Source organism: Xyrauchen texanus, chromosome 43, assembly GCF_025860055.1.
Source record: "Xyrauchen texanus isolate HMW12.3.18 chromosome 43, RBS_HiC_50CHRs, whole genome shotgun sequence".
In the NCBI taxonomy this organism is placed as follows: domain Eukaryota; kingdom Metazoa; phylum Chordata; class Actinopteri; order Cypriniformes; family Catostomidae; genus Xyrauchen; species Xyrauchen texanus.
In genome coordinates, this window is record NC_068318.1 from 24,301,732 (window position 1) to 24,322,281 (window position 20,550).

At 36.7% G+C, this 20,550-nt stretch overlaps 2 protein-coding genes across 4 annotated transcripts; both read right to left on the reverse strand.

Moving 5' to 3' along the window:
- ccdc169 (coiled-coil domain containing 169) lies at positions 1 to 9,207 on the reverse strand. The gene is made up of 8 exons (XM_052115977.1): positions 9,108 to 9,207; positions 8,869 to 8,951; positions 8,643 to 8,753; positions 4,132 to 4,172; positions 1,204 to 1,302; positions 791 to 844; positions 424 to 500; positions 1 to 94 (listed from the first exon to the last, which is right to left on the reverse strand). The coding sequence occupies exons 1-8, from the start codon at positions 9,179 to 9,181 to the stop codon at positions 1 to 3; spliced, it is 633 nt and encodes a 210-aa protein (XP_051971937.1). The 5' UTR covers positions 9,182 to 9,207.
- Positions 9,208 to 9,541: 334 nt separating this feature from the next.
- sparta (spartin a) lies at positions 9,542 to 20,398 on the reverse strand. Of its 3 annotated transcripts, none has more exons than XM_052116499.1 (7): positions 19,620 to 20,398; positions 14,401 to 14,595; positions 13,543 to 13,696; positions 13,034 to 13,228; positions 12,787 to 12,945; positions 12,076 to 12,166; positions 9,542 to 10,366 (listed from the first exon to the last, which is right to left on the reverse strand). In XM_052116499.1, the coding sequence occupies exons 1-7, from the start codon at positions 20,328 to 20,330 to the stop codon at positions 10,150 to 10,152; spliced, it is 1,722 nt and encodes a 573-aa protein (XP_051972459.1). In that variant the 5' UTR covers positions 20,331 to 20,398; the 3' UTR covers positions 9,542 to 10,149. The 3 variants fall into 3 exon arrangements, with proteins under 3 accessions (XP_051972459.1, XP_051972460.1, XP_051972461.1); XM_052116500.1 differs by lacking the exon at positions 9,542 to 10,366 and adding an exon at positions 11,657 to 11,856; XM_052116501.1 differs by lacking the exon at positions 9,542 to 10,366 and adding an exon at positions 11,824 to 11,931.
- Between the last annotated feature and the right edge of the window lie 152 nt (positions 20,399 to 20,550).

The window sequence follows — 20,550 nt, forward strand, 5'->3', positions numbered from 1 at the left end:
TTAACGTTTTAATCGAGGGAGTCGGCTCATAGCTGATGCTTTTTTAAGAGATCCCTTCTTCACATCTGAACCTTGCTTCATACTCTCCTGGCTTCTGCAGGAAATTAAATTAAAAAACAAAACCCCCATCATTTTCACAATGTCTTGTGCCAGGAATGTAAAAATAAGTTATTGCTCATTCTTAGCGTATTGAAATTGGATGGATTGGTCCTGTTACTCAGGACTGTAAGTATGCGAGTGCAATGAGAAGTTATTCATGATGAGATGACAGCATTAATGTTAGAAAATGCATTACTTTAAAATATAATAGTTTGGAACACCTCATGCCTGTATGTGCCTGGTTTACTTAAAAGATGTTTACAAAAATATAAGAACTATAATAATATTAAAACATTTTTAAGTGCAGTGCATTTTAAAATCTACCTTTTGTCTGGACCCTGTGTTGTCCTCCGGGCTTGAAACATCTGCTGTTTTCTGTTCACATCCAGAGTTGAGGACAGCTAGGGACACGCAATTATTGTTTAGAAATTTGGACAAAATCTGCATGTAGCAAGAAAGTAATTATTGATGACATAAATATAGAGTTCTTGTAGCCCAACTGGTAGATCATAACAATGTCACGGTTATGGGTTTGATTCCAAGGGAATACACATACTGATAAAATGTACCTTAAATGCAAGCAAGTCGCTTTGGATAAAAGCATCTGCCACACTAATAAATGTAAACAAAAGAAAAACCTGTGGTTGAAATCTATATGACAATGGGCAAAATTTCACTTTAAATGTTTTACCTTAGCAATCTCTTCAAGATAGGCCCGCCTCTCTTCATAGGCCTTCTGATAAGCCTGATGAAATAAAAAGACACATGAAAGACACTGATATTATAAATGTTATCTTTCTTTTTCTTGCATGACTAAATAAGTATGGCATACAGTATGCAATCCTCCCTTTTTTTGCAATTAGGTCTCTCATGTCAGCACAATCTTGAGATAACTGCCATCAAACCTCTTGGGAAATCCAGCAGCCCAAAGCCAACTCATTCACTCCTTCATATTAATGCCTATTACATTTCAATTAATAACTGGATATTTTGTGCAACAAGGTGATATGATAACTCAATTAAAGAGCTATTTTCTGAATAAGAGGAACAACAGGACAAAATCTGAGGGTAAGAGAGGAGCAGAAGATGAGGGTTGGGCCTGACCTTTCCTTCTTGGGAAATTCTCATTTGGAAGTCCAGCAACTGAGACTGTAGGCTGCTCTTCTCCGTGGTCAGCAGCTTAAGCCTCTGTCTGAGAGCACTCTGAATAATAACAAATATATGAACAAATGGACTTAAAATAAATGACTCAATAAAGTTGTGTACAGTGCCATTCTTAACTGAATAGAGGTAGCAAAAAGGTTGCAGAACTGTAATGTGAATTTAAAGAAGTAATATTAAAAATAAAAATGAAATGAAAAATCTGCTTTAAGATTATAAAACATTTCATTTAAAAGTATGCATTACCCATAAACTTCATGTTATGTTATCATACACTCCAGAAATAAAAAAATGACATTTTCAACACATAAACACACAGTATATATATATATATATATATATATATATATATATATATATATATATATATATATATATATATACATACACACACACACACACACACACACACACACACACTGGCAGCCAAAAGTTTAGAATAATGCACAGATTTTCCTCTTATAAAAAGAAATTGGTATTTTTATTCACCAAAGTGGCATTCAACTGATCACAATTTATAGTCAGGACATTAATAACGTGAAAAATGACTATTACAATTTGAAAAAAATTTACTTCTTAAACTACTTCAGAGGTCTCATCAAAAAATCCTCCCCATGCAGCAATAACAGCTTTGCAGATCCTTGACCTTCTAGCTGTCAGTTTGTCCAAATACTCAGGTGACATTAGACCCCACACTTCCTGTAACACTTGACATAGATGTGGCTGTCTTGTCGGGCACTTCTCATGCACCTTACAGTCTAGCTGATCCCACAAAATTTCAATGGGGTTAAGATCCATAACACTCTTTTCCGATTATCTGCTGTCCAATGTCTCTGTTTCTTTGCCCACTCTAACCTTTTCTTTTTCTGTTTCAAAAGTGCTTTTTTTATTATTCTTCCCATAAAGCCTGCACCACTGAGTCTTCTCTTTACTGTTGTACATGAAACTAGTGATGAGCAGGTAGAATTCAATAAAGCTGTCAGCTGAGGTCATGTGAGGCATCTATTTTGCAAACTAGAGACTCTGATGTACTTATCCTCTTGTTTAGTTGTATCTGAGCCTTCCACATCTCTTTCTGTCCTTGTTAGAGCCAGTTGTCCTTTGACTTTGAAGACTGAAGTGTACACCTTTGTATGAAATCTTCTTATTTTTTTTGGCAATTTCAAGCATCGTGTAGCCTTCATTCCTCAAAACAATGATTGACTGATGAGTTTCTAGAGAAAGCTGTTTCTTTTTTGCCATTTTTGACCTAATATTGACCTTAACACGTGCCAGTCTATTGCACACTGTGGCAACTCAAAAACAAACACAAAGACAATGTTAAGCTTCATTTAATGAGCCAAATAGCTTTCAACTGTGTTTGATATAATGGCAAGTGATTTTCTAGTACCAAATTAGCAATTTAGCACGATTACTCAAGGATAAGGTGTCATGATGTCTGCTGGAAATGGGGCCTGTCTAGATTTGATCAAAATGTAATTTTTACCAATAGTGTTGGTGCTGTTCTTTACATCAGTAATGTCCTGACTATATTATGTGATCAGTTGAATGCCACTTTGGTGAATAAAAGTACCAATTTCTTTCCAAAACAGCTAAATCTATGCATTATTCCAATATTTTGGTGGCCAGTGTTTATATATGTCACATCCCTTCATGTTCACGGACTCTTAGTTTGACACTTTCATGGACTTTTATGTTGTAGTTTGTCCCAACCCTACAATTCACAGCAGGCACCATCATCATCACATTCAACTGTTCATTATGTTGTCATTTCCCATGTTTGTATATATTCCCTTGTGTTTCCTCACTCATTGTCTAGTCTCATCTATATTAGCATGTACATTTGTCTCATTGTTGTATTTATCCTTGTACCTTGTCTTCCTGGTTATATTTCAGTTTGTGTGTATATATATATATATATAACCGCATCCCTCTCCATGTTCATGCATGACTATATATTAGTTTATATAACTTACTACAAAGTTTTGAAAATGGAGTGTGACGTCACACGGTCGAACGGCTCGATTTGAGGCAGGGGAAAATATATAAGGAGATTAAAACAAAAACACTGGATGGATTTTTATCATAATAGGATGGTTGTGTACAGGCACAGCCAACACACATTTCAGTACAACCTACATTATTTATTATATTAATGTAATTATTTTGACTAATGACATTCCTCTGTTGTATAGCTGCATTGAATTTCGTCATTCAAATTCAAATTGGTTATTGCACTAGCAATCAGAAAAACAAATTTCTGTCCAATTCTTATAAGTTTGGCACCCGAAGAACATAGTAATCAGGATGTCACCGTTCTCGCTGATTTATAGGCACAACAGGCTCAGCCCATAAGCATCTGTACAGTTCTAGCCTCTACAAATGATAGATAATCATAGATAGTTGCCAAGACCACAGAATGGACATTAAAATTAAAAAGTACTACTATCAGCAATGTGTCCTTCAGTTCAGTAACCCCAGATATTTCCTCTCATTAACTATTCTAATTATGGCTCACTTGGTCTCTTGCGTGCCCCTTCCCTCTTTCATAAATTACTGCTAACTGATTAAAGCATTTTTCAGGCCGTCTCAACAGATTGATTTTAATCTCTTCTTTGGCAGAGGCCTGTATTCAGCTTTGCCAGTCAGTATTCAGAAACAAGTGTGCACCAACAGTAACATGTATCTGTCACAGTACGCAAACAGAGGGCATGAGGGTGCTAGATAGAGTGTATATTGGTTTGTATCAAGATTCTCAGTTTAACACTACATATTACATGTTGATTAGACTGCTTCATGATGTGCAAGTTTTGGGCTTTGGAGAATCTTTTTGGAATTTGGTAGCATGCTTTGCAGCTGTAATGTACTTACCACTGGCATTTCATCAAATGAGCGAATGGATGCCAGTCGATCTAAACAGTGAGATAAACATTAGATGGTGCTGTACAGTCCTTTCCCTTTTAAGTAGGGCAAACCCTATAGTCATCTTAAAGAGGGGTATAATTTCCTAATTGACTCTTTTCTATTTAAGCTATCTAAGATTCTCTCTGTGGTATGGAACATTTCACATCAAAATAAGTTGTGTGGGGTAAGGCTTGGCTATGTTTTCTAAAAATGCCATCTAAACACTTGTTCTTTAGGCTGCTTCCATTAGGGGTTGCCACAGCACACCATCCGTGATTTGCATATTTGACTTGGCACAGGTTTTTGCCGGATGCCCTTCCTGCTGCAACCCCCATTGGCTGGGGGGCTCTAACTCACACCTGCACACATACACAAAGACAGTCTGTACAGTCTACAGTCTGTCCCCATCTGACTCCACTGTGTTAAAATTTACCCTTTCCACTACTTTCTGACAAAGCAAAGGGTTAGAATTTTCAAAAGCATTTGGGTTAGAATTTTATATTAGGATAACATGTATACCCAAAACAATACAACAGCATGGCTCACTGCTACTCAGGCAGTTCTCATTTAATTCTGTATCAGCACAATTAGCAACTAGTTAACTGTTCAGGAGTCCCTTGATCATTCATTTGATTATGTCTGCAGTGATGAAGAAAGAAAGCTGAGCTGGCATTCACTGAGCCAGAGAATCCATGAAAAAAGAATGTGAAACTGGAGACAACACTGAGTATGGTCTTGACTGTAATGCAAAAGGGGAAGAATCCATAGAGGAAGAGGTCCCTGCTGAGGTGAAGATACTTTCTTCAAGAGTCAAGGCAACATTGAGGCCACCTACAGCTTAAAATGTTTTTATTATCCTGTGTTATTTTACCAGCAGATTCATCTGTTTTATTTGTATTATTATTATTATTAGTAGTAGTAGTAGTAGTAGTAGTAGTTGTTGTTGTTGTTGTTGTAGTAGTAAAAGTAGTGCAGACTTGCCAAACAATTTTAATGTTTTTTTTTTTTTAAGTCTTTCTTTGTAAAACAATAGTTTTGAATGTAAGCATAAATTGCATGGGATAATTGCTAATTTGATACTTGATAGGCACATGATTGACACATGATTCATAAATACACTGGATGTAAATTGATATAAAGTGTAGCAACATTAGGTATCATAACTGTGTAATAAGTTTCTACATATCTACACTATACTACACTATACTACACTATACTATACTATACTATACTCAGAGGTATCCAATAAAGAAAAAAGAAAGAAACTAAGGCAGCATGTGAAAAATGTCATCACACATATCCAATCCTATTCTAACATATCCTATCTTATATACAGAAGCATCCAAAAAAGAAAGCTATACTATACTATACTATACTATACTATACTATACTATACTATACTATACTATACTATACTATACTATACTATACACAGAAACATCCAAAAAAGGAAAGAAACTGAGGCAGCATGTAAAAACTTCACTACATATATACTCTACTATACTTTACTCAGTGTTGGTTAAGTTACTCCAAAAAATTAATTAATTACTAACTACTAATGGCATCTTCTACTGTGTATTTAGTACTGTACTAATTATACTGTCAGAAAAGTAATTGCATTACTTATTACTAATAACTTTCTAAAACCCTCATCAACCTCAACCAGATGAAAAATACAAGGATAGGCATGAAACTGTTCTTTTAATTCTTTCAAATAAATCATAAAAAATCAAATAGATTTTTTATGAGCTAGCCAAAGAATTTAAGGGGGCAACGTTAAATTATAAAACATATATTTAAAAATTAGATGTTAATTTTCTATTTTAAATTCACTATTGTTTTATATAGAATTGTTATTTAGTCCGTACAGTATTTAACGCAATTACATAAGAAGTAACTGTAATAAATTACTTAAAAATTAACAGTAATCACATACTTTACTTTTTCAAAGAAAAAGTTATTTAATTTCAGTAATTAATTACTTAGTAATGCATTACACCTGATACTGACTATACTATACAGAAGCAACCAAGAAAAGAAACTGAGGCAGTGTATGAGAAACTTCACTACACATATAATATACTATACTATACTATACTATATAATCTATACTATACTCAGTGGCATCCGAAAAAGCAAAGAAACTGAGGCAGCATGTGAGAAACTTCACCACAAATATACTGTACTATACTATACTATACTATACTATACTATACTATACTATACTACAGTATACTATACTAAAATATACTACACTATACACAGCAGCATAAAAAGAAAATAGGAATAAACTGAGGCAGCATTTGAGAAACTTCACCACACATATACTATACTAAACTATACAACAGTATACTATATGCTACAATATGATAATAAAATACTATTTTAAACGATACCATATTATACTATACTACACCATATAGTATACAAAGAGGCATCCAAAAAAGAAAACAGGAAGAAACTGAGACAACATGTGAGAAACTTAATTACACATTCTATTCTATTCTATTCTATTCTATTCTATTCTATTCTATTCTATACTATACTATACTATACTATACTATACTATACTCAGGGTTGGGAGGGTTACTTTTGAAATGTATTCCACTACAGATTACAGAATACATGCTGTATCATGTAATTTATAATGCATTTTGTTAATTATTAAGGTCTGTAACATACTCAAAATACTTTGGATTACTTCTTCAGCACTGGTAGATTTTTTCACTTGTTTTGACTATAAAAAAACTGCCAGTACAGTAAGACAAAATACACATGTTAAAAATAAATTCCCGAAAAACATAAATATCTTATGCAGTGTTGTTTCTAAAACAAGATGAATCAAATTGATCTTGTTTTAAGGATTTTTAGATATTTTGCAGGAAAACAATACAAAAATTATTATCATTATAGTGTGTGGTGGTGGCGTAGTGGCTAAAGCACAGGGCTGTTAATCAGAAGGTCACAGGTTCTAACCCCACGGCCACCACCATTGTGTCCTTGAGCAAGGCACTTAACTCCAGGTTGCTCCGGGGGGATTGTCCCTGTAATAATTGCACTGTAAGTCGCTTTGGTTAAAAGCGTCTGCCAAATGTAAAAATTATCAAGAATACGTTTTTTTAATATCAATATCAAAGGTCTTACTAGAAAAAAATTATGATCCAATGTGAATTTTCTTGAAAAAGGAAATATGATCATGCCTGGAAAACATGTGCAATGTAAAATGGCTAGAAATAGCATTTTAGCATGCGTAAAGCTGACAATTTACAAAAATGTTATTTCTATTTCTTCTGCTCCAAACGTACTTCTCTGTCTGCTCGTATGAATGTAAAACATCATAAGAAAATGTTTCACCGCTGTTCAAATGCACTTTCGATCGTATCATTTATATGTATACATTTTTCCATCTGAAAGGACTAAATATTAAATGAAACAAATGTCAATAAAATGCAAAGTAATCTCTTCAGTAATCAAACTACATTTTGAATGTAACTGTAGTGTAATACAGTTATTTATATTTGGTGTTTTAAATACGTAATCCCATTACATGTATTTCGTAACTCCCCAACTATACTATACTATACAACAGTATACTATACTAAAATATACTACATAATACTACACTATACATAGCAGCATAAAAAATAAAACAGATAGAAACTAAGGCAACATGTGAGAAATTTCACTACACATACACTATATTATCCTACACAACAATATACTTAAGAAAAAAGGAAAAGGAAAGAAACTGCGGCAGCATGCGATATATCCACCTTTTTCCTGAACGTGGAAATGTTCCACGATTCGCCTGTGATGTTTAAAGTAATACATTTGTAAACATTTTCAAAAACATATGGCTTTAAATTGCTGATACTTAGAGTTGAGATTACCATTTTTTCTAGAAAGTATGTAGATGTCATGAAGCGATAGTCCAAGGTTAGTTTTGTTGATATCATTTTTTTATTTTTATAATTTTTTTTTTTCTCCCCTTTTCTCCCCAATTTGGCATGGCCAATTCCCAATGTGCTCTAGGTCATTGTGGTGGTGAAGTGATTCAATCTGGGTGGCAGAGGATGCATCTCAGTTGCTTGTCTGAGACAGACAATCTGTGCATTTTATCACATGGTTTGCTGAGCATGTTACTATAAAGACCTAGCGCATGTGGAGTATTCATGCTATTCTCAGCAGCATCCACACACAACTCACCATGCGCTTCACTGAGAGTGAGAACCACATTATAGCAACCACGAGGTTAACCCAATGTGACTCTACCCACCCTAGCAACTGGGCCAATTGGTTGCTTAGGAACCAATTGGCCTGACTGGAGTCACTCAGCTCTCCCTTAATTTTAACATGCGTTTGGGTAAATTTTACATTGTGTCTCGAGACCAGAAACACAAAACAGGCAATTAGAATCACCATGGCGCCACCCAGTGGTTGCTCAGGAAAACTGCGGCACTGTGTTACATACGCTATACCTGCCGGATCACCACGGAGGGTCTCGAGTCTTTCTCGAACGACACTGATTTGTTTCTCCAGCTGCCCGTTCAGCTCCAGCTGTGTCTCAAATCTGGTCCGCCATTCATTCTCTATGCAACATGCAAATTCAGAGGAATAGATTAATAGATACGGTGAAGACAATACAAATGCATTATTTTCAGATGTTTTCCAAATCTGTGTTATCATGTGGTGATATGCACAAACCTTCTCCATCTACGCTGTGAAGTCTTTCCTCCAAATCAACCAACGTGCTCCTCAGGTCAGAGGCAGAGTCCTGTAACATCTCCCTTTAAAGTATTCGAATGTTAGGGGAGAGCCACACGATTAATTTAATTTAGTTATTTTATGTATATAAATGAGTCTGTGTGACTACCATTTTTAATCTTACTAAAAAGTGAACTACACGTTCAAGCCCTTAACTTGTTTAAGAAACTCTGACTTACTTGCCCTCTCTCTCTTGCTCGAGTTCTGCTTGCAGTTGAGATAATTCATAATTTCTTAGATCAGTTTCTCCCATCTTCTGTCTGGTTCCCTTCCATCGGTTTCCAGTGATGCGCGCTGATTGTTGTGCGGTATCCATGGCAACAAACAATCACAAAAAGGCTGACGTGTGCAATCACTCTGGGTCCTAGCAATCCTGGGGCCCTAAGCCTTATAAACGTATCAATAACCTTTATCACCATTTTACTATAATGACAACAACACAACCTGTAATGAATATGGTATTTTGAAAGAAATGTAGATTCATATTATTTAGTAAAGAGAGGGAATCTATTCAAGTTTTATTAGGCCTACGTTTATGGCAGTACATTCAATTAAACAAAAATTACCATATACCATGATATTATATAAAATGGTTTGGTTTTTGGACCTGGTACCATGGTCATACCATGGGATTCTTTAAATTACATTGAATTGTGTACAGTTGAAGTCAGAAGTCATAAGTTTGCATACACCTTAGCCAAATACATTTAAACTCTTTCACAATTCCTGACATTTAATCATAGAAAATATTTCCTGCCTTAGTTCATTTAGGATCACTACTTTATTTTAAGAATGTGACATTTCAGAATAATAGTAGAGAGATTTATTTTGAATTTGATTTTGAGGGTAAATAAATTGAGGTAAATAAAAAGCAAAAAAGCAAATAATCTGCAGTTGTCAACAGTTTCTTCATAAATATAACCTTAACATGGTAACATGGATTAAAAAAGCAGTATCTTTAAGAAAATAAACATATCTTACATATAAGTGCCCACATGCCTTTTTGTCTGTTAAAATTGCACAGTATAATTATTTCAAATTAGATCACACATATCTCATTAACACAAAATTATCATCTTTTCATCCTTTCAACCAATTTTTAACTAAATATTTATTTCAAGAGCATGACAAAATAGTGTGCTTTTTTTAGACAATTACACTTCTTTTCTATATTTTAATTTCCTGTATTCACATTATGCATATGAACATTTGCTCACATGACTAACTTTTCTCATCCTCTCCTTTCTTACGTGGCTTTGCTTTCTCTTCAGTTTGTTCTTTTCCTGACTTCTCATTCACCACTGCTTTAGCTGTGTGTTTGCCTGTGGTCTTCAGTATCCCCTTGATGCCCAGGTTGTCCACATTAAATGCTGTGACACCTACATTGACAGCTGACTGAGCTGCAGTGTCTGCAGCTTGCCCTGCCTCGTCTCCATACCTGATCACAAACAAGATAGTTACTATACTACTGCTACTGTAACAGATCTCACAGGAGTCACAGTAATTCACAAATGGATTTAAATTGATAGTTCACCCCAAAATGAAAATTCTCTCATCATTTACTCACCCTCATGCCATCCCAAATGTGTATTAAAAAAATTTCCTCTGCAGAAAACACATTTAAATTTGTAAAACAATATTTCAGATTTGCAGGTCCATACAATGCAAGTGAATGGTGACCAGAAATTTTAAACATAAAAAAGCACATCAAAACAGCATAAAAATTAATCCATATGACTCCAGTGGTTTAATCCATGTCTTCTGTAGAAATCCAATTGATTTGGGATGAGAACAGACCAAAATATAACTCTTTTTTTCACTATACATCTTGACATCAGAGGTCTCCTTGGAGATCAAGTTTTCAAGCTCGATTACACTTTTTAACACCATCTAGCACTCCAAGCATGAGTCAAGCTCTAGGAAGTGTAATCAAGCTTGAATTTATAATCATGCCTAAAGACTCTCATGGCAAGATTTACAGTGAAAAAGGAATTCTCAACCAAAACCAATTAGATCGCTTCAGAAGACATGGATTAAACCACTAAAGTCAAATGGATTTTTTCAGAATTTTTTTTTTATACACATCAGGGATGGTATGAGGGTGAGTACACGATGAGAGATGGAATGCACAGTTCCCAATGCACTCTAAGTCCTCATGGTGGCGTGGTGACTCGCCTCAATCGGCATGGCAGAGGACAAATCTCAGTTGCCTCCGGGTCTGAGACTGTCAACCTGCGCATCTTATCACGTGGCTTTACCACGGACACATAGCGTGTGTGGAGGATTCACGCTATCCACCGCGGCATCCTCGCACAAATCACCACGTGCCCCACCGAGATCAAAACACATTATAGCGACCACGAGGAGGTTACCCCATGTGACTCTACCCTCCCAATATAGTTGCTTAGGAGACCTGGCTGGAATCACTCAGCATGCCCTGGGATTCAAACTCGTGCACTCCAGTCAGTGTCTTTACTCGCTGAGCTACCCAGGCCCCTATGATGAGAGTTTTAGAATTTTTTGGGAACTAGTCCTTTAACAGAGATCAGGAAAAGGACAAGATTCATGTTATGAAGAGTTTATATGGGGCTTTAACAGTTCCCAACTATAGCTGCTAAACAAGTGTATTGTATGTTGAAATTAATGGCAGATTATTGATCTTGGAAATGGTGCGAAACATTTAAAAAATGAACACAGTAAGCAGATCCAATGTTGTAAACACCTCAGTTTTTATTCACACTGACATACCATTAATAAGAACAAGCATCTTTTTGGCAACCTTTGAATGGTCAATAACTCAAGAAATAATGCACTGTGGGTAGGTTAGAAATTAGCAGAGTGATTAGTCAGAGAAAAATCAGTCAGTGTTTACCCACCACCATTTATAAGTTGCTAGGGGAGTCCAAGAGGTTTCCTAGACCTCTAAATCTGAAAAAGCAAGAGGAAAAATTGAATTAAACGGTTTCCCCAAGCAGTGTAGTTTAGATATAGCAAAAAACAGTCCTTAGATGGGCGGGAAAAAGAATGAGAGGGGGGGAAAGAATGAGAGGGGGGAAAAAGAAGAAAAATAGTGAATTACAGGGAACCCAGAATAGTAAAAAAAAAAATATATATATATATATTATAGTTTAAATAAATAAAACCTACTTGTACTTCACAGTAGACACAGTCTCTGAAGTTACACTTTTACCAATAGTCTTTGCTGCTGTCTCCAAACTTGACCAGAGTGTTGATAAACCTGCAGTTTAAAACACAATTTGCAGAATCACATCAGAACATCACCTAAAACACCTTTTGTAAAGATATACAAGGACAACGAATATGAAGTTTGATATACTAATGCCCACAATAGGGCTGAGTAGCAAAAATGGGAACATGTGACATTATGTTAATAAAAGTAAATTGATTTCATCAATTGATGTGCAGTGAATGTTTGCCAAGCTCTGATACCAGCAGAACAGTTAGTCAATTTTTGGTAATCTAATAATATGTCTATGCTTTCTGTTTGATTGGTCACTGTTCATTTCCATTGATGCCGAAATGTGTGCATTTTTTTCAGATTGCAGCATCTTTGCTCTCATTTCTTCTGGTTTGTTCAAAACTACGGTAAGCTTTTTTGCAGTAAGCCTTAAATCTTAACTTTAATCTGATCTGATCTAAGATATCTTTTTTTAATTATTCCAGTTATGTCTGTCTGAATCCTCCATTACCAGTCATTAAAACTTTGCTACATTTATTATTATCCTTAAGTCTGGTCAATATTGATTCCTGAATCCTCTCGATTGTTCACAGCATCCAGCTGCAAGAACTAAAATCTGCGCCTATATGCCGAACATTGATTGAAACTCTTGAAATGACCTTGTATGCTGCTCCCAGCCACACATTTGGCTCCATCCATGCTGGAGCATCCATCTTTATTTTTCTTGAGGGACTCTGGGATAAGTTTACTGCCTTGTTTTTTCACGTGTGGAGCAAGTTCCTTCCCAACTTTTTCAGCCACAGCAGCGACACCATCCACTGGTGAATAAAATTAAACAAATATATAACCAGGAGTGATCAACTCATGATCAATAATCATTCAAATTCACATTTAAATCCAATTTACCTAGAAATTGGCTGGCTTTCACAGCACCCCCAGTAGCTTGCTTGGCTACATTTAGCCCCTTGGTAACGTTTGGGCTGACCTCTGCTGGGGTCTCCTCTGGAGTGATGTTTTCTCGCAGCTTGATTGCTCCACTCTGGATGGCTTTACCCATAGCTTCACCTCCCCACACAAGCCCCCGCCCCAGCCAAGATGTCCCTGTAGCAGCCAATGTGGACAAATCGCAATACAGTACATGGTTTATTCATAGTGTATGCTGCTTCTCAAGTCCCCAAAATATGGAATATTTTCTCAGCATTCAATTAATAATATTTCCTAACAAGGGACTTCCAATGAGGAATTGTCAATCATTTAAAGAAAACATTTTATCCAGAAAAGCTTTTATGAAAGCCATTATGCATAATCTGTGAAGTCATTTAAATCTGCCTCTTATCATTTCTACTACATTAAAAGAAACAAAATCACTAGGTATCTAATGAGGAAACTATTTACTCTGATCCTAAAATTCAGACCTGCAAGAATGCTCTGTGACATTTTTTCACTCCACACAGGAACAGACTTTTCTTCCCCTCCTGGTGTTTGAGATGAGTCTGCAGGAGGACCAGTAGGAACCTTCTCACTCAGGTTTATGTCTGTTCCTGAAGCCCCACCAGGTCCCTCATCTTCCTTAAATGGAAAGAAATGCCTCAGAGGGATATTTCACACCAAAATGGAAATTCTCGCATCATTTACTCACCCCCATGCCATCCCAGATGTGTATGACTTTCTTTCTTCAGCAGAACATAAAGACATTTAGAAGAATATTTCAGCTCTGTAGGTCCAATCAATGCAAGTGAATAGTGGCCACAACTTTGAAGCTCCAAAAAAGTGATATGATAGGTGTGGAAAAGTCCTTTTTTTACTATATATCTTCACTTTCACTTTCAAATCCATCTTCTTTTGTTTTTCAGGATTCACGTTCTTCATGCAGTTTGCCACCTACTGGGCAGGGAGGAGAATTTATAGTAAAAAAGGACTTGAATATTGAGATGTTCCTCACCCACACATAATTTAGCTTCAGAGGACATGGATTAAACCACTGGAGTCTTATGGATTACTTTTACTTTATGTGATTTCTGGAGCTAAAAAAGTCTGATCACCATTCACTTGCATTGTATGGACCTATAGAGCTGAAACATTCTACTAAAAATCTTTGCTTACTTAAGAAAGTAAGTCCTACACATTCGGGATGGCATTAAGATGAATAAATTATGAGAGAATTTTCATTTTTGGGTAAACTATTCCTTTAAGTATGAAATTTCAGATGGCTTTTGTGTGCTTTCTTTGTTAAAATCATTTTTGCCATTTCCTAACACCGTGAGATGGATTACCTGAATTCTGAGCTGTGCCAGCACCGATAGCTGTTCCTGGAAAAGAGTTCTGTCTGCTGCAGGCAGCTCTGAAGGCAACACCAATCCAACGTAGGACCCTGGAACTGCTGCTGTTGTATCAGGAAATGTAAACACACCTCTGTTGCTGAGCCAGACAGGGGAGTCTGGGTATAGTGGGTAGATCCAATCACAAACCTGAAAGCACAAAACAAAACAAAAATAATATAAAAACTCAAGGTTCCCAAACTTCTGACCAATAAGTTTACATGACTATGCTAGATTACTGGGTGGATTTCCATCTGTATGTCAACTACCAATCATTTGTACAATCTTAGTGTAAAAATGACTCCAGTAAAACTCTCGACAGACTGATGATATCACACTGGCCTGCTGGCATGTTTTACTCTACACAAGCACTTGCAAAGAGCAATGTCTAGCTGATTGAATATTTTAGAGTAGAGCAAAGCTAGAAAAACTCAAAGCTTAACTCGCAGTTACAGTTAGGCACTTACAATAGCAGGAAATGGGGCCAGTCCATAAAGTCCATTTATTGTTTCAAAAGTATAGCTACAAGATGTAAACTTTATATGTGTTGACATGATTTTAGTATGATAAAATCTAACCTTATTTGTGTAAAGGTATATCCAAAACCAGGATTACAAAATTGCAATACTGGATATAACTTTACACAAATAAGGTTAGTGAGTGATTTTATCACATTAAAGTCATCTTAACATATAATGTGAATGTCTTGTGGCTATACATTTAAACCAGTGTATATATGAGTATTTATGGACTGGCCCCATTCAATTTCAACGGAAGTTCCTCACTGTAACTGCAATTTATGCTTTTGTGTTTAACATTTAAATGCACACCTCAGTTCATTAGTGACCCTGAGCTTCTTCTGTTTTTAATTTGGGTTCTTTTTCTGCCAGTGTTCAACCTCATGTAAGAAATCGTGGAGTTACATATGATTCGTCACAAAATTTTGAGAAACAAATCAGTACAGTGGTAAAGGGCAGTTTTTTTCCTCTGAGATCGCTTGCAAAATTAAAACAGTTTCTACCCCTGTAATCCACACTCTCATAACATCACACCTGGACTATTGTAATTCCCTATACCGTGGCCTGCCTCAAACTGCAATCTCTCGCCTGCAAATTGTCTAAAATGCTGCAATGAGACTTCTTACAGGAACTAAAAATAGGGATCACATTTCTCCCATTTAAGCGACTTTACATTGGCTTCCTGTTAAGTTTAGAATCGTTTGTGTACAAGGCTTTATCTGGTGTCGCACCAAAATACAATAGTGACCTTCTGATTCCTTACTCTACCCAAAGAGCACTTAGGTCTAGTAATCAGCTTCTCTTAACTGTCCCACATTATCACTGTAAAACTAAGGGTGGTCTAAAAGGTAAACTTTGGAACAGTCTGCCCGTAAATGTGAGGTTTGCTCCTTCGCTAGCCAGTTTTAAATCAGCTCTTAAATCTTATTAGGTCTCTCTGGTTGTTGATTAAGAATAGTTTAAGGGTTTATGTTCAAGTTTTCTGATTGTATTTTATTTTGTACGTTGCATGTTTTCCTTTAATGCTTTCTTTTTATATGATCAACGTTTTATTGTACAGCACATTGGTGCAACTCTGTTGCTTTTAAATGTGCTATAGAAATTTTGACTTGACTTGACACGTGATCTCATTTCACCTCATCCAATTTAGAGTTATGCCCCCACACAATTCCTCAACCTTTCTATTATGGACCATCTCAAAATAAAAATAAATTGCCAAAATGTTTAATTGATTAATTACCAAAAGTGTATAGGGTTTTATTGACCCAAGATAGTGTCGCCATTTACATTTCCAATTCTATTATTCATATTTGTATGACTATTTTATATGTATTTAAGTTTACTTTCACAGGATATCTATTTCTTTGTTTACAAGACATATGAGTGCCATATTCATTCAAATTACTAATATATCATGTTGATTTTCTGCTTAATGTTGGTAAATTATCAGTAGCTGTGTCCCAAATGACACACTATACACTATGCACTTAACCGTGTAGTGTATGTATTTTCAAAGAGTAGTATAGTACTAAATGGAACACTTAACTATTTGTTACTACACGGAAGCATTCGCCATTTAACAGCTGACGGAAGTGACGTTTCAAGCGCACCTGATGTGTTGCTGCTAACTTTAGCGCATTCGCAGACCTCAGTTCAACACATGTATCTCATGCAACATACACATTCACACAGCGTTGTGTGATGGTAAAGAATTAAACTTACACAAGCAAGGTACTGTCTTCACAGAAGTTTCACTAGCTGCTACATTCTTCTTTATTTTTAACTGTTTTGTCATATCATCAACGCAGCCAGGTAACTCCGCCCCTTCCGCTATGTACAGCAAGCCACAAGCTCTGAGCGCTCAAAGTGTCCAACATTCAAAAATATGTTTTGAAGGTTGAAAAAGTGCATCATTTGTGTAATTGTTGCATTTTCAGTTTAAACATACTATTTGCACTACTTACACTACAAAATGCCGTAGAATAGTGTAGAAGTGTATGGTTTGGGACGCACCTAGTGTCCCATATGCGTGTGAACATTCAGTACATATTAAACATGTTATTTGTTACTCAAGGTGACACTGTTGTTTACAATTGAAAATGCTATTTGACGAAGAAGCAACGTGGAAGTAAACTCTATTAAGTACAACATATGAACAGTATGATTTGTCCAGAGCTGATAATAAGGCGGGACAACTAGACCTTTTTTCCTGGGCCCAGGCCCCACAGAAAAGCTGTTCCATATTGTAGAGCGCATCTAAACACATTCAGAAAAAAAAAACCTATGATATAAACACGGAGACAGTGTGCAACAGCGAAAGCCACTGGGGTACAGCACGCTGATGGAATAACTATCTGTTAAAAAAATTATAATACTCTATAACAGAATAGATTTTATTCTTTTATTTTCTAATTGTCTTAAATGCTTTGAAAATTGTACACTATCTGGGTATTTTGTAGATCCATTTGTAATAGATATGATATAAGTGCTGGGTCGCTAAAGACATGAGCTTTGTAAAAACAATTTGGCAAAACATGTATTTAAGGGTTAAATAAATTAGGTCATAATTCTTTTTTGTAGAAAACAATATTATACCACAAATGTTGTTAATTGTGCTTTACTTGTACAGTACTGAACCTGAAACATTCCTTTAAAGATTTTTCCAGGCCTGAAAAATCTAGAAATTGTAATTTCCTGCTATGGTTTTCCATGACCATGGGATAAGCATTGCTTTTATTTCCTAGTAAGTCATATGATGTGGCACCTGGTGGAGGAATGAGATAGGAATAATGCATATTTCTGGACTACTGTGTCACCATTTTGAGTGTCACAGTTTATTCCAGGTAGCTTAAGTGGGACAAAAGGAAACTATTGGACGCATACAACAGTTATGTGAGAGTGTATGCTGCACATGTCCTAGATCAAGCCCCAGAGCGGCGGACAACTAGTCCTGAAATTGGAAATCTGCCAATACACAGAGCTGATGGTCTGCCATTCAATGAGATTTCTATGTGCTGAAACAGCTTGCAGACCAACCCTTTACAAAAAGCCCTGATGTCATCTGTAACAGAGCCTGTTTTTAGCACTGCACAAGCTAAACAGACCTGACACCTTTCAAAAATCACCAAGTCTGGTTGGACTGGCTTTTGTGGCTGTGAATAGAGACCGAGAGTGTGCTTCAAGAGGAGAGGCATTTGTGATGTTTGAAAAGAAAATATTTCTAGACTATGCCAATCTGCCTACAAATGTCAGATTTGGATGACTTGAAATAAGCAACTGGAAGTTAAACGGCTTTGTGTTTAAAAGTCCTAGCACATACTACATATTAAATGAGCCATACTAAAAACAAAATACCAAATCTTCTCCTAGTTAAAAAAATATTCCAGCTGGGGGGTACTGTGTAGCTCAGTGAGTAAAGACGCTGAATATCACACCTGGAGTCGCGAGTTCCAATCCAGGGCGTGCTGAGTGACTCCAGCCTGGTCTCCTAAGCAACCAAATTAGCCCGGTTGCTAGGGAGGGTAGAGTCACATGGGGTAACTTCCTCCTGATCGCTATAATGGGGTTCGCTCTCAGTGGGGCACGTGGTGAGTTGTGCATGGATGCTGCGGAGAATAGTGTGAAGTCTCCACACGAGCTATGTCTCCGCAGTAACGCCCTCAAAAAGCCACGTGATAAGATACGCAAATGACGATCTCAGACGCGGAGGCAACTGAGATTCATCCTCCGCCACCCAGATTGCGGCGAGTCACTACGCCACCACGAGGACTTAGAGTGCATTGTTAATTGGGCATTCCAAATTGGGGATAAATAAAACTAAATATTCCAGGATCAACTCAAGTTAAGCGGAATCGACAGCATTTGCAGCATAATGATGATTACCACAAAAAAAATTAGACATCCCTCATTTTCTTAAAAAATTTCAAAAATCAAAGTTACAGTGAGGCACTTTAATTGTTCTGTTAAACATATGCATTATTTGAGCAGTAAATTTGTTTAAATTTCATTTTTACGGTCGTTTTAAGATTTCAGTGTTTTCGGCATTAGGTCGTCATTGCAAGGAAGTTGTAAAATTGCATATAAGTTTACACAGAAAAGGTTACTAAGTGATTTTATCACAATATAATCATGTAAACACACATGTTGTTTATGTCTTGATTTGCCAGATTGGCCCCATTGACTTTCATTGTAAGTGCCACACTGATACCCAGATTTTTGCTTCTTTATTTTTTAAAGAAAATAAATTATGCCACAAATGCTGTCGACTGAGCTTAATTTATTGTGATCCCCTAAATATTCCTTTACCGACACATACTCTTTAATTAATTTTTCTCTCTATTCCATGATGACCAAAATATTTCCGTGTAATTGTGTAACAGGATAAGCATGATAGCAATCTCAGTGATTTTGTTGTAATTATGCACTACTGGAAACAAGACATCCCTTGTTTGGAGTAAACATATAGTTCTTGTCAATGTGGAGACTATGGTTTGTTTACAACACAAATAGAGGGTGTGTACAAGGTATTATCATACAACTAAACTTTCAAACTCTTAAGCAAACTTTTCATGTGAACTGAAAACAGTTAAAAAATTATTTGTTCACATAAACACCTATAAATATAAACTCACCATATTTAAGAAACACTGTATTTACCTGTAGGTAGGCAGGGGCATAGGTGCCACTGTTCTCAGAGTTGCAGTATATGATAATTCGCAGGTAACCTGGATAAGTGGGGGCACTGATGTGGCCCTCAGCAGACACAAAGAATATCTGCACCCCACTAGGCAAGAACATAATCTCCATGCCAACCTCTCTGAGATTGACTGGGGCAAAAGCCTGGCGCTGTGGTATCTGATTTGTAGTGTATTGAAATGACCCATTCCCTCCATGAGATAGTGACTGATGCCCATTTGTTGGTTCAGGGGTGTAGGCTGGAGGTAGCTCACTTGGTACAGTGAAACCCATCGCAGGAGAAGCTGGAAGAGCAGGGGCCCCTCCTGAAGATGTTGAAATCTGGTTGGTTGGTGCCTGGAAGTCCTGTAGGACAGGCAGGGTCGGGTACAGCCGCTGACCCGGGGTCGGTGTGGACTCCAGAACCGCTAGACGGGTGGTGATGTTGCTCAGAGTCTTGTTCATTTTCAGCTGCATCTGTTGAGCCATGTCCCAGCTGCGGCCGACGCAACGCTCGCCTTGGGTGTTTACCTTTAGTCCCCTGAGAAGATGCCGCCTGCCCAGTCTGTAGAGGACGAGAGCTTGAGCTTTATTCCCCGCTTCATCATACTGAAGCCCTTTGTTCGCACACTGCAGGGCTTTCTCATACTGTTCTCGAATTATGCTAATTTCAGATAGCCCTGTTGAATCCATTTCTTTGTAAACCTACAACACACTTTAAACTTAGTTACTAAAAAAAGAAACTCTTAAAACACCTCAAACGAAACCAATACACTCAATGTCTAAAATGAATGGGTGCCGTGCTTTTGAAAAGGCATAGCCTATAAACGGCCTCCGGGTTAATGATTAGCTCATTTTTCCCATGATGTGACACTTGACGAAAATATGTAGTTAGGTGTTCCAAAGCAGGTTC

Excerpts from the sequence above, each read along its gene's own strand:
- sparta (XM_052116499.1), bottom strand. The coding sequence starts at position 20,330 with ATGGATTCAACAGGGCTATCTGAAATTAGCATAATTCGAGAACAGTAT. Across the intron at positions 14,596-19,619 it reads ATGCCCCTGCCTACCTACAG|GTTTGTGATTGGATCTACCC; the intron begins GTAAATACAGTG and ends TTGTGCTTTCAG. Across the intron at positions 10,367-12,075 it reads GTGTCTACTGTGAAGTACAA|GTATGGAGACGAGGCAGGGC; the intron begins GTAGGTTTTATT and ends GTTTGTGATCAG.
- ccdc169 (XM_052115977.1), bottom strand. The coding sequence starts at position 9,181 with ATGGGAGAAACTGATCTAAGAAATTATGAATTATCTCAACTGCAAGCA. Across the intron at positions 8,952-9,107 it reads GAGCAAGAGAGAGAGGGCAA|GGAGATGTTACAGGACTCTG; the intron begins GTAAGTCAGAGT and ends AATACTTTAAAG. Across the intron at positions 1,303-4,131 it reads CATTTGATGAAATGCCAGTG|AGTGCTCTCAGACAGAGGCT; the intron begins GTAAGTACATTA and ends GTTATTATTCAG.